The 14,280-nt window shown below is 37.3% G+C and overlaps 1 protein-coding gene across 3 annotated transcripts in view; it reads right to left on the bottom strand.

Moving 5' to 3' along the window:
- Memo1 (mediator of cell motility 1) overlaps positions 1-14,280 on the bottom strand; it is a 92,621-nt gene that overhangs the window by 13,596 nt on the left and 64,745 nt on the right. For 2 of the 3 annotated variants that reach the window (XM_032908931.1, XM_032908932.1), the window contains one exon: positions 6,977-7,119. The exons of the other annotated variant lie outside the window; for it this stretch is intronic. In XM_032908931.1, the coding sequence (XP_032764822.1) occupies positions 6,977-7,119 (143 nt within the window). The remainder of the gene's footprint in view (positions 1-6,976; positions 7,120-14,280) is intronic. 3 annotated transcript variants of the gene reach the window in all.

Below are 14,280 nucleotides of genomic sequence, written 5' to 3'. Positions count from 1 at the left end.
GTACAAGTAGAGGTGAGAGGACAACCTACATTGTCAATTCTCTCCAGCTACCTTGTGAATCCCAAGAATCAGATTCATATTTCAGGATTGATGGCAAGAACATAAACTCATAAGGGCATCTTGCCAGCCCTCAACACCTTTATATTAAGTAAGTCATCTTTTTTTTTTTTTCTCAAATTTCTTAAAAGGCGGTTACAGCTGTGCTTTTCTTCAAAGAATGTGTATTACACACAGTAAGTAATAAGGACTGTCCTACTGTGAGGATGTATGTTATAGTAGTAAGGACTGTACACCATGAGGATGTGTGCTAACACAGTAGTAAGAACTGTCTAGCCATAAAGATATATGTATATTACATTCAGTAGTAAGGACTGCCCAACAGTGGGGATGGGTGTTACACACAGCAATAAGGACTGGACAGTGAGAACTGAAAGACTGACCCCATTTACCTCACTGGCCAGGAAGTTGTGAGAAAACTGCAAAGAAAAATCTCCAAGTAAGCCAGTCTAGCCCACTGACTGACTGAATTCATCAGTACTATCTTCATGTCTACCTCAAAGTTCTTTTGATAAAGCTGTCTGTCTTTTGTTAGGCAATTATGAACGCCTTAGACAAGAAATTCTGCTCCCTTGCCTCTCTTCTAAAAATAATATTCTGTAAGAAATCAAAGTACCCTCTCAACTTTATAACCTGGACTGTTTCAGGTTTATACCATTGTGTTCTCTTTTCCCTGCTTCTGGAAACAGCCATTCCCTTTAGCTGCTATCTGTAAACCTTAAACCTTATACAAAGACTTCTACGCCCGGGTGCTTTAAAATAGTCATTTGCTACTTAAAAGTCCTTTCTGCTCACTTCCAAGTGAAGCCCTGTTTTTCAAGTTACAACATTACCAGGAAAGCAAGAAAGGACTGTTAACAGTATGTTTAAGTGACATCATATCACACATATGGCTTACTTTTATCAGTATTTCTTTTACTTTTAAAGTATTTCTAAACAAAGTCACAGATGCTTGAAATACTTTAAAATACTGAAATCATGGTGCAATTTAATGCAAATGAGAACATACATAGGAAACCAATTGAAGCAAATGTTTAGTATTTTGCTACCTGTTTATTTTTTTGAGACCAATTCAAATTTAGTAGCATAAAAATTAGATATATATGGTTGAATAGCTCAATAAAGTTAATTTTTCAGTACATGCAGCTACTGAGTATTTTACTCATAACAGCTCATACTGTTATCATGATAATCATTAAAACTCTGCAAGTATTTTCAAATTATGTGGTCAACCCATTCTAGTCAATAGAGAAACATCATCTAATCTGAAGTAAATAGTTGCCTTTATCTTGTTTAGCCTGAATGTATACATGTATGCATGCACACAAGCATCCATATGCATGTGCACACATACAAATAAATAAAGTCAACCACTGCTTGGAACTGAGTCAAGATACTGTCTTCTTTCTTACTTAAAAGTAAATTTCTCAAGATCTCATTCACTAATAAAGGAAATAACAGCCCTAGCATAATACATTGATCATAAATCCATCCTTATTTTTAATTGTTCATTTAAAATAAATTCTGATTATTATGTATCTCACAAGCAAATATATTTTACTCAGTTTTTGTATTTCTGGCTTTCAGGACAACTAACTTATGAAGCTGACTGAAAAAAATCCAGCTGTGTCCATTGCTGGAGGGTGGGAATTGTGCATCCTTTTCTAAGTATGAATAAAGCACATCACATAGTAGAGAAAATTACTTACCTGAAACTTATCCTTTCAGAAGGTACACTGGGAAAATGGATTCTTTGAGCCCCTGTTTCAACTTCAAGTATGAGCTTTCTAGCTTTAAGAGCCATGGACACCGCCCTAGGGGCAGGACAAGCTCTGGAACTCCCTAGTGAGTTTGTCAGGGGTTTCTTCAGGAGCCTTCCCTCAGTTCTTTTCAAATTCAAAAGATGAGAGGAAAAATAACCCAAGGAAAAAAAATCCTGTAAAGCAGAAACCTTACTCTTTGAGGGAAGGAGGGTAGCTCATTTGTGAATCCATTCCAGAGCACGCTTTCTGAGAAAAAGAAATACAGGTAAGTAATTTTCCCATCTCCAAAGGTGACTGGTGATTAATGAGTGGATTCACAGAGTGGAGAGTAAGCTCCAAGGATGTCTGTTTAACACACGACAATCAACTAATGAGGACAAACAACAATGAATGGTACAAGAACCAATGCTATGTTTCGAGTATCTCAAAACAAAAAGAAAAACATTAAAACCTCAATTTTATGCTACACACTAGACCATGAAATAAATAAGCAATGACCTAGTAATGTTCATCTACAAAACCCCCAAAATATCATCAGTTAATAGGAAAGCCTTTCAAATACATGACAAATGAAAACTGCTCTGTGTACACCTGCTTATCACTTACTAATGTGAGCCATTTTCAAATGTTTGAATCCTTAAACAAATCCATTAGGGATATTACCAGGCCACCTACAAGGAGGTCCTAAACCTGGAACACCTATAACTGAAGTCACAGTAAAAAAAAAAAAAAAAAAAATGTATTTCACAAAGGAAATACTGTCTAGTCCTATCAAACAAGATCATCCTCTCTAGCAACTGTTCATCCTGAAAACTGTTACAGTGGGAAAGTATCTGCCTTATTATAATCAACACTACAAAGGTCAAAACCTAAACCCGTGACACCAAAATGTACAAAGACTCGAAGTGATGAACATGCAGGCTTGGATGAGATACATTTTAGAAATTAGCTAACATTATACTTCGAACTTAAGCATTTCTAAAGTAGGAAGGTCTCTGCACTAAAAACTTTACCAGGAAAAAGAGTATATATGAATCACTTAATGAGCAGTACAGAATATCTGAACATAGTATAAATTTTATTATTACTTTGGGTAAGGTCACTTTGAATAAGTAACTCAAGCTTCTCAAAAAAAAAGAAAAAAAAGAAGTGATATAATTCTCAGCATATTTTAAACTGCTGAAGAGACTGCAGTAGATTGTATTTTAACAAAATACTGTCATAAGTGCTTACTTTGTAAATTGATTGAAACTGATCAGCAAATCACTACCAAGGAAATTAACAGAAGATTACTTCCATGTGTTAGGTCTGATTTCGTTTAGAAATTTGCTAGTAGTTTATTAAAAGTTATGCTAATGAAAGCTGTCAATAATCTAAATTTGTAAACATAAAGTCCAAAAAGACATAAAACAAACAGGAACAGTATATAACGGAGACTATCAGACTTGAAACTTAAACAGAATAAAAATTAGAATAACTGAAGGAAATGCAGACAAATTTGTTCTACACAGACCCATCCTCCAGGATGTAGAACATAGTAAGTATATTAAGTATTAATAGAACTTGATAAATATTAAACTTGATAAACAGTAAGTATTAAATCTTACTAAGCCAAGATAAAAATCAAAAGCTAGCAGCTAAGGTGAGAGGATTATTCATTGCACACTGCAGTCCTGAGGCATCTTATGTGTACGATGATGACAAGATGCACAGCACTGACTGAAATACAGAACTACACTTTAGGGAACTCAACCAAGAAAACAAAGAATGAGCTAACAGAATATAGGTTCCTGCCTTTCTGTGCCTTGTTCCTCTCCAAAAGAACACCAGAATACTTTAGTCTCTCTACTTTTATGTCTCTGATGTCTCTCTAAAAATGAATACCTATTAAAGCAAAATATATTTTTATAAAAACAAATTGTTTTTATAATGAGATACTGGCTAATAAATATAGCCAAGGAGAAAAACTACACTTCTGACTTGTATGGCAGCTTCCCAAGGGTCTCTACAGGCAGTTTTCTCGCTATTTCCACAAAAGCTGAACAAAGAAGAAATAAACTAGAAACAGAAAAGTAGTCACTACCAGTAGCCTAACTCAATAGAAACAAAAGTCCACTGCACATGTATCAGTGTAACTTGTGAAGTACACCTTAATCAATTAAGCAGTTTTACTTCAAAAACCAGCTACTTAGAATTACGACGAGCCTAAGGCAATGAAACTATTAAGATCTCTACAGACTAAAGCGCTGGATCATTTCTCTGAAATTATTGACAATTCACCACCACAGTTGCTATGTATCATGTACCATATCTTTACAAGTAGAAAAAGTGCAAGATGCGGTGACACATGCATGTGTCCCACTTAGGGGACTGAGCAGAAGGATGCAAAGTCAAAGCCAGTCTGAGACAGCAAGATTCTGCAACAGGAGGAAAAAGAAGAAAAGGAAGGCGAAACAAAACGCCAACCTTCATGAAGAGCTAAACTGTTAACACAGAACATGAATTTAAAAACATAAAACTGATTCCTACTAGGGAAACCTGTGAGTAGTTGTCTAACCATTCACCTTAATAAGTAAGCAACAAAGCAGAAAGTGGTATACTTGACAAAGGAACAATTACTATTTTTTACGGTGTCACACCTAACACTATATCCCATATTGCTGGCCAAGTTACTCAGAAAGAGTCTGTGCCCTCACATGCTGAGTGAACACTTAATGAGACAGTTAGCGACAGTGCTGACTAAACTGAGCACGGGGAAAGCTCCATCTGTAACCACCGAAGATAAACACAAACAGGCCTGCACACTCCTCACAGCTAGCATTTACCTGCCTTCGAAACGTTGAGGGTTTTTATTTTCTTTTTCAATTGTCACTTAGAAATCCTGTAGTATTTCTTTTTTAGAAACTGCCTAGGTAACTTTCTAAGATCTTTGTGGGTGGGTGGGTGGTAGGTCGGTCGGTAGGTAGGTAGGTAGACAGACAGACAGACAGACAGACAGACAGATCCCTCTTTATCAGCTTTATTAGCTAGGCAATGGTGGTGCAAGCCTTTAGTCCCAGCACTTAGGAGACAGAAACAGAAGGATCTCTGTGAGATCAAGGCCAGTCAGTTTTACATAGTGAACTCTGGGACGGCCAGACTACAAAGAAAAACCCTGTCTTAAAAAAAACATTTAAAAAAAAAACATTATTATTGATATAAAAAGGATGACCCCACACAAAGGCATAAAACAGGAATATTACATCTATTAAATAGGCATGGTGGCACATGCCTGCAATCCCAGCACCTAGAAAACAGATGCAGGAGGGCCGTAAATTTGAGGCTGGCCTGGTTATGGGTAACACAGTGAAAGCTTATGCTTATCATAAGGAAGGAAGGAAGGAAGGAAGGAAGGAAGGAAGGAAGGAAGGAAGGAAGGAAGGAAGGAAGGAAGGAAGGAAGGAAGGAAGGAAGGAAGGAAGGAAGGAAGGAAGGCAGGCAGGCAGGCAGGCAGGCAGGCCGGCTGACCTGCCTACACATTTTATGTAGGTTTTTGTTGTGGTTGCACATGTTGCCAACTTAAGAGAAAGCAATCTGGAAAACAGGGTCAAGAGAACAATATTAAATTTATAAAAGCCTTCAAAAAAGAAAAAACTACTTGCTTCATGATTTTTATTTCTAAAATATAAGCATGTCTTGTTACAGAAAGAAACTCACAACACTGAGAAAAGCAACCTTTATCATAATAGTATTCCTTACTTTTAAAGATCAACTAAGACTAAATCTGTAACTCCTAAGAAAGGAATTCCCTTCTAAGCTTCTATTTGGGCCCTAAAATCTAAGTAAGATAGTTACATGAATAAAAAAGTACTTCTGCCACAAAGAGCAGCGCAAACCAGACAGCTGAGGGAGTCACTGAAGAGCGTCTGGGCTTAGGGAAGGGCTCAGAAGGAAGGAAGCTCAGCTATGCTGCTCCCTAAGACAAGCTCTGACCTCCACGGTACAGACAGCTTTCATGGAGAGGTGGGGCTGTGCTGCGCACTCCACGACGTTCAGCAACTTCCCTAGACTCTTCATTTCATTCAGAACCTCACCATCCTTCAAAATCTATAACGTTTCCAGGTATTTTCAAACCTTTCCCCTAGGAGGAAAATCAAACTTATGGAGAACTAGTGAAAATTAAGTGTTAACAGCGTTACACATTCTAATATCTATACCATGCAAGACAGTAGAGCTGAGAGTATAACTTAAGAAGTCAGGGAAGGATGCGAGAGAGAACCTAAGCAAGGCAGGTTAAATGCTACCGATCCTCGCAAGAGAAAGCCAGGGCTCCCTACATAACTTACTGAGGATGTTTCCTGGCATTCTAGTGCTTTATCTTTAAAATTATGGTTTTACCTTTCTTTATAATAAAAGCAAAAGGTATGACTTAAAACAGTGAAGAAATGAGTCAAAGAGGTATATCCTAGAAGGAATGAAACTTTAAAAGACATTTATGGATAGATGAAAGCAAATAGTACTCAATGAATGCAAAATCAGTTTACTGAAAGAGGTTATCCACCATGCACCATTTCTTTATCATCTAGCCACTATAAAAGATCCTTCCTCTTAATTTATAACAATCACAAACCCACTTAAGAGTCCTTACTTTTATAAAGCATTACCAGTGAAGACTGCTAAGAGCCTGTATGTTCTAATATTAGAGGGTAACTGAAAAAACTGATTGCAACTGTGGGCAAAAAAAAAAAAATTTTCACCTAAAGAAAAAGGACTAATTACAAAAAAGAAAATCAGAAAAGGACTAGTATAGCACACACTACTCTTCTACATTGTAAAGAATGTGTTCTATCTACCAAACCTGATCTCAAAGAACCTACCATACATATGTACACAAATATGGGGTTAACAGGTTTTAACTCCCACTAACAAAAGTGTTCAAAAGCAAGGATGCCCTCACAGTGTGAATCCAATTGTACCAGTCGCCTTTGGAAATGTGCCTATATCCTCTGCTCCTCCTTTTTAAATGACCAAAAGCCTCCTTTATTCACTTTTAAACATAGCAACTACAAAAAAACTTTCCAAAGAGTAATCAAGAATTGAGAATCAGAGCTTGAAACAAAAAGAAACCTTTAACCACAAATATATAACATCTACCATGTGTTAAAACTAGAACTTACCCCAATGGCAGAAATCAGAAGAAACCACAAAGAGATTACTAGGATCCGCTAGATATTTACTGAAGAGTTTTCCGAATTCCTGTTCTTTTGACTCACTCAGAGCTCCAACCAGTACAGGAATAATGGTAAACTCATCTTTATGGCTTAAAGAAAACAGAAAAAATAAAATAAAATAAAAAAGTCATTTCAGCTGTTTAAGATTTAAAATATTTTTCAAGTTACATTGGTACTAAAAAGATGAACATTTATTAATAGTGATTATGATAACAGACATTTTATTGTTGAATTCTTAAAATCTACAAAGAAAGTTTAAAAGCGGCCTATTTAAAAACAAGTACAGAATACTAAAAGCATTTACGTAAGTAATCAGAATGTATACTAGTTAAGTAAACAAAGCTTTGGTACTGCCAGGTCTAAAATATGCTCAAAAGTCCAGTAGACCAACACCAACTACTCACACAGGCTATCATCTCCTTCCTACCCAGCCCTGCCATTTTACCAGAGCAGCAGTTCTCCTCATCTGCTTTAATTAGATCCTGGACACATATACCATTTCTGGCACTTAATCTATAACCTGCCAATTGTGACTTACAGAATTGATTATGGCTCCTATGAGGCCTGTCAACTGCACTCTTACACTTACCCTAACAGTCAGATACAAGTCAACCTTAGTACAACTCAAATTTCATTAACATCCAGGGTAGCTGAAGAAGTAAAGGATATATTCATTTCTAGTACACCCACAAAGACACACCCACCCACCCACCCCATCAACAATCATGGTATATCCAGTTCCCTCTGACTCCAAAAGCTGACAAATTTAGGAAAAGCAGATAGATAACTGTGATTTAAATAACTACGACTTGCTTCATTATATAAACTATTTAAAATTGTTCATTATAATGGAATTTTAATAACATATATATTATTTGTATATCAATAATCCTAGAGTTAAAGTTTTAGAATCATGAATTATGTCTAATTTATTTTGAATAGGGCTTTATAAATTCAGTATTATAATAACTGCCTTTTAATGTAAATAACCTGACACTTGACTGACACAGGACAAACAGAATTTATAAAAGGGATTGTTTTACTTTTAATACTAAGTTCCAGTAATCTCGAAATAAATGTTGAGTAAGCTGCATACCACTAAATCAGGGAACCCAAACACCTCCCCCGTAACAGCCCCCTTACCCTTGTCACCTGCGAAATAAAGATCATACAGATCTCCAGTCCCTCTGCAATGCAGGGGCTTCTTGGGTAGAGGCTGCATCTATGGAGTAAGGAAAAAAAAAAAAAAGGAAGCTGGCAGAGGAAGCTGCCATGGGACATCCCATTCTTTGATTCTTACTAGTTTGCTAAGTAACTACACAGAGCAAACAGGGGCTTCTTCTTTAAACAGGTTGATTTATTAAAAGAATTTCAGCTTCTCATAAAAAATTAGGAACTACATGAATTATTCTAACCTCAAAAACTACCTCGAAAAATAAATACATAAAGATCATCAAAGAGAACACAAATAATTATGACTTGGTAAAGAATCAGCTGATGTGCAAAGTTTAAGGAGCAAAGGAGAAAATGATAAGGGAGCAAAGAGGTTTAAGGACCATCCTGTCCCTATGTCCTTAGGATGAATGCCTCGTCTGTGAAAGGATCCACCGCACCTACAAACCTACTTGATGAGCATTCTCACATTAAACACAGTAACAGCGAGTCAACGGCAGATGACTTGCTCTGCAGAACAACAGACCCGCCAGCCTTCCAATAACCTCAATGAGCTTATACATCCATCTCTACAAGAGAAAAGTCCAGTTCTTCACAGAAACCAGGGGAATGAAATATGGCGCATCACCTTAGCCTGCCTTGATTTTTTTTTTTTTAATTTACTTGTTCTCTCTCTCCATGAAGCATGAACTAGAAAAAAAGACTATTTGACTCTGAAAAATAAATATCTTTAGATTTTAAAATTCGGGTTCTAAAGTTGCATTTTCTAGTAAAGTATAAAATCCGCCCACAGAAAACAACTATAAATTTGGATAAAGCTTTTAAATGAATTTTATACACTTAAGTCAACTAAAGAGGAGGAGAATAATGTGCTATCCCTGACAGGTAACGGCTTCCCTTTAAAACCAGTAAGCTATCTCCATCTTTGCCCAGCCCCCCAGGCAGAGAACACTGACTACAGCAGAAAAGCTGCAGACTGCAAAGTGCAAAACAGAGAATCCCACAAGTTCCTTAGCTGTTGTCAATGGAGCACACCAAAATCCTAAAGATTAGCTACAAATTAGTAAGAGAAATCCTAGAAATGGAAGGGTCATAACTTAATAAATTCTCCTGAACTAAGGAAAGAAACTTTCATTCTCCACAATACACTGGCTGACCCAAAAGATCCCAAGATCACTTAATTCTGGGCCTCTGAGTATTCAGGAACTGGACACTTGAAGCTGGAGTTAGTCACAGGCAGGACCTGCGGGAGGGAAGGTGGCTCTGCTGTAGAGTGTTCACGTAAGACATAGGACAAGCAAACATAAAGTCACAGGATGGAGCTGGTCTGCCTATGCTCCCCAGCACACACCACCCACTAGTAGATGGTGAAAGCATCTGGGCTCAAGATATTTAGGTTCCATGGTTAATAGGTATGGTCCCCAAAGAATCATGTATTTGAATGCTTGGCCATAGAAAGTGGCTCTCATAGGAGGTGTGGCCTTGTTAGAGGAAGTATAAGATTGGGGGGGAGGGGGGGTTTGAGGTCTTAAATGCTCAAGCTATGCCCAGTGTGAAACATAGCCAATCACCTTCTGCTGCCTTCAGATCAGAATGTAGAACTCTTGGCTCATCGCAGCACTAAATCTCCCTGCAGGCCACCATGCTTCCCACCATGACTGAATGGACTAAACTTCTGAAACTATGAGCCAACCCCAATTAGATATTTTCCTTTGTTAGAGTTGCTTTGGTCATAGTGTCTCTTCACAGCAATAAAACCCTAACTAAGATAGGTATAACCTATAAGCAATCATTTGCTAAATACTAAACTATAATCCCTAGTGAAGTCCTTGAAAGCCGAGTAAAAACATAAAATTATTATTTTCTTAAAAGCTGAACAGTCTAATCAAGAACATAGTGGGGAAAACATATTCTGTAGCTGAAACACATACAAAATGCTAAATAATAAAGCATGTAGGGAGAAAATGAATAAAATCAGAAATTGGTTACTAAAAACTATGTATAATCTATGTAAAGAAACAGCAAACTATGGCACTCTTATATGTGCGTGTGCGTGCGTGTGTGTGGAGTATGTGTGTGTGGAGTGTGTCATGAGTAAACCAAGAAAGAACATAAAGAAAGTACTGCAGGGGTTGGGGATTTAGTTCAGCGGTAGAGCGCTTGCCTAGGGAGCGCAAGGCCCTGGGTTCAGTCCCCAGCTCCGGAAAAAAAAAAAAAAAAAGAAAGTACTGCAAACTGCTTTTCTAAAAAGTGGACCACACACAGTAACCAAATGAAAAATTTCCTAAATGGATTAAAAACAAAATTAGCATTTTAACAAGAACCAATGTTTGCAATTAAAATGGAGTCAACAGGCCAAATGTGGTGGTGCAGCCGCCCTGAAGAGGCAGGGTGGAAAAGCAAGACCGGCTCAGGCTGCACGGAAGCCCTTGTGGAGTAGGAAAAGAAAATGATAAATGTAAAACACCTGAACGACAGAAACTACGTAAGAAGTGGAAAGAGTATTGGAGAACTTAAGACAATATGAAGCATTCAAACAATCTTAGGTCCCAAACAGAGGGAAGAAAAAAGAATAGTTGCTACAAATGTTCTAAATCTCATGGAAAACATTAACCAAAGAAATCGGATGAAACAGAATTTTTTAAAAAAACTTCATTTAATCATACAACTAAAGGGGCCCACCTGAAAGATTTACAACTTTTGCCTTGCACCAATCACAAAAAAATTATTAAAACTGAATGTAAGAATTTTAAGAGCCAAAACTGTGACTCATCTAAACCATGGGGTCAGTGAACATCTTTTTAAAGAAACCACAAATCATTTAGGTTTTCTGGACAATACAATATCCAGAACAAAAATATTCAGCATTAATTACAGAAAGACGGTAGGCAAAGACAATATATTATTGACAGGGTGTGGCTAGTTTCAAATAAAATCTTATTTACCAAACAATATATTTGACACACAGTCTTGTACAAAAATGTTAATAACGTTAGACTTAATACATGGTCTTACTAGCAAAGAATTTAAAAGTTACATATTCCTACATAAAAAAACCTAATCTAGAAAAGCTGAGTATTATTCTAAAATTCAAAATAAGGCAAACTGTCCTTAAAGCCCTAGTACTAACAGGGAAAAATAAACTCATTGCCACCACCACCACCACCACCCTCATCCTCACCACCACCACCACCACCACCACCACCACCACCATCACCACCACCACCACCACCACCACCACCACCACCACCACCACACCCCCGCCACCCCCAAAAACGAAAACAGAGAAAGACAAGTGGTTCTAGGAGTAAGGGAAGGAAAAAGATGTTGGGAAGTGGTTTTGTGCACTGTGTATTCAGATACTGATTTCTATGTCCAGACAACTGGATGCAGGTTAAACGTCTCTGGTCTCAACGTTATGTAAAAATTGTTTTCTATCATCTCTCATTGGCTAATAAAGAGCTGACCAGCAAATCAGCAGGGCAGAAAAAATAGGGCAGGACTTCTGATAGCAGACAAGAGGTACCTAAGAGACCAGGAGAGGGAGAAGGTATGGAGAGACCATGGAGAAGGATGAGGAGGATTCACTATGAAATCGAGATAAGAAAGCAAGCATAAGGACACACATGGACCAGAGCAAGATTCAGAAGAAGGTGAAGGACCATTTGGCTGGATAGTATCGGCCTCATTGAGTTAGAATCACTCAGAACCTGCCCTCCTTAGTGCCAACACCTTGTTAATAAAAATACCACGTCTCTGTGTCTTTATTTTGGAAATAAAACTGGCTAGAGTGGGTGTAAAAACACCCTGTTGTTACTTGGGTGCAAAAGAGGCTAAGATCCCCCCACTCCAAAAAATACATTTACAGAAAGGAACGGCTAGGCAGGTCCAGAGTTAAGGCAGTGAAAATTTTCAATGTATTGTTATAATGACATATACACAAAGGCACTGACAAAAACACAGAAGGCACAATTAACCTCGACTGTGGTCTTAAGTTGATATGGTATGTCAATACTGATTGTAGCAAATGTCTAGTACAAGAGATTAAAAGTGAGAGCTACTTAGTTTTGAGTAACAGTTATCTTCATAGTAAGACATCTGGATGTAGTATCCTCACTGGGGGAGCTCACAAAGATAACCCACAGGCATAAGCATAGTAAACCTTCATTATATAAATAGACCGTGCAAAAATAAAGATCTTTTTTTAGAAGTATCCCCAAAAAGTTGTCAAATCATAACTTTTAAGATTGGAAAGAGCCAGTGAAAGCAGAAGATTAAAGAGTTAGAACCACGCTCTATGTCCACAACAATGGCAATAACCAAACTAGCACACACTTTAAAAGAATGCTTTTATAAAGAACAGAACAGTCTCCCTAAATGCTAGGATTCCATACACACAACAGCCTATGCCCAGCTATGAATAGTTTTGTTTCCGTTTTAAAGATTTAGTCTTAGTTTATGTGCATGATGGGTGTTTTGCCTGCATAAATGCTTGTGCACCATGAGCATGCAGTGCCAGACAAAGCCAGAAGAGTGTTAGATCTCCAAACACTGGAGTCACAGACAGCCGCTTAAGGCCATGTGCATCCTGAGAGCTGAATCCACCCAGATCCCTCATAAGAGCAACAAGTGCTAGGAAGTAACTGTGAGCCAATCTGCCAGTCCCAAAATACTGCATTTTCAATTAAACACTTACAATGTTAGTTTTCTTACTTTTGCGCATTTTTTAAATTAAAAACTTTACACTTTAAGCTGTAAAAACCTAAAGAAAAAAGAAATAAACATGGGAAAAATGAGCAGAGTAAACTGAAAAAACAAAACAAATTATGATTTAATAATAATCTGAAGTTCATTTTTCAAACTACAATTCTTATATATCCTAACTTAATTTGATTTTCTTCAAAACCACTTACATAAATGAAACAAAATAAAATGTATAGGTTTATAATCATATTAAAAATGTCTAACCAGGCAGCAGAGGCACTAGTCTTAATCCTAGGACTCCAGAGGCAGAGGCAGGTAAATGGAGTTCAAGGCCAGCCTGGTTTACAGAGTGAGGTCCAGGACAGTCTGCTACACAGAGAAAGGCTAGCTCTGAAAACTAAAGAACTCTATGCACAAATCAGTGTACCCTTCAAAATCCCCCTGGTATACACAGGTTAAATGAGACCTGAGAGACTTTCACTATTCCTTTTATCCTTCATGGTTCTATTGGTAATTTCAAATCATGTATTATCATTTTTAAGTATCAGAGCTGAATCACTTTATTTTTTCCTTTTTAATGGTATTTTTTTTTCAGTCAGTAGAGGGGTGGACCCCAGGAAGTTGTATGTACCTGGCAAGCATTCTCCATTATGCTGCAGCACAGACAGCCAGTGTTTTAAGGGCTCCAGTGAGAGATAAGGAGATGGCTTGGTCAGTAAAGTACCTGATAGAAGCACAAAGACCTGAGACTTACACCAAGCACCTAGGTAAAACGCTAGACATCTTCAACCCTTTGTTCTGGGGAGACATACACAGGAAGACTCCAGGAGCTCACTGCCAGCCAGTCTAGGCAAGAACTGAATTTTGAGTTCAGTGAGAGATCTTGTCTCAAAAATTAAAATGCAAAGCAATCAAGAAAGACATCAACCTCCAGCTTCCATACCACATGCAAACATCTGTACAACACAAACACTTAATGAATTATCATCTTTTTAAAGTAACAGAATTATAAATAACAAAAACTGAAATAAAAATAAAATTATAATGAATACATTAGTCACTTTTTTAAAAAAAATCATATAACAACTATTTGTAATAATAACTGGGGGAGGGAGTGAAGTTAAATGTTAAACTGTTTTAAAAAGTAAGTCTGGTGTGGTGGTTCATATCTACACTCCCAGAAAGAGTCTAAGGAAGAGGGTCATGCTGCGTTCCAAGTCATTCTTTGCTACAAAAGTATAACCCTGTCTCAAAACAAAACAAAACAAAACAGAAACAAAAACAAAAAAACAAAAAACAAAACAAAACAAAACAAAACAAAAAAAACCTGGCAAGTATCAGGCTCAGAATTCACGGTCCTCCCTCCTCAGCCT

This window comes from Rattus rattus, chromosome 7, assembly GCF_011064425.1.
Source record: "Rattus rattus isolate New Zealand chromosome 7, Rrattus_CSIRO_v1, whole genome shotgun sequence".
Classification (NCBI taxonomy): domain Eukaryota; kingdom Metazoa; phylum Chordata; class Mammalia; order Rodentia; family Muridae; genus Rattus; species Rattus rattus.
Note: the sequence above shows the minus strand (reverse complement) of the source record. Positions and strands in the feature narration are given on the sequence as shown.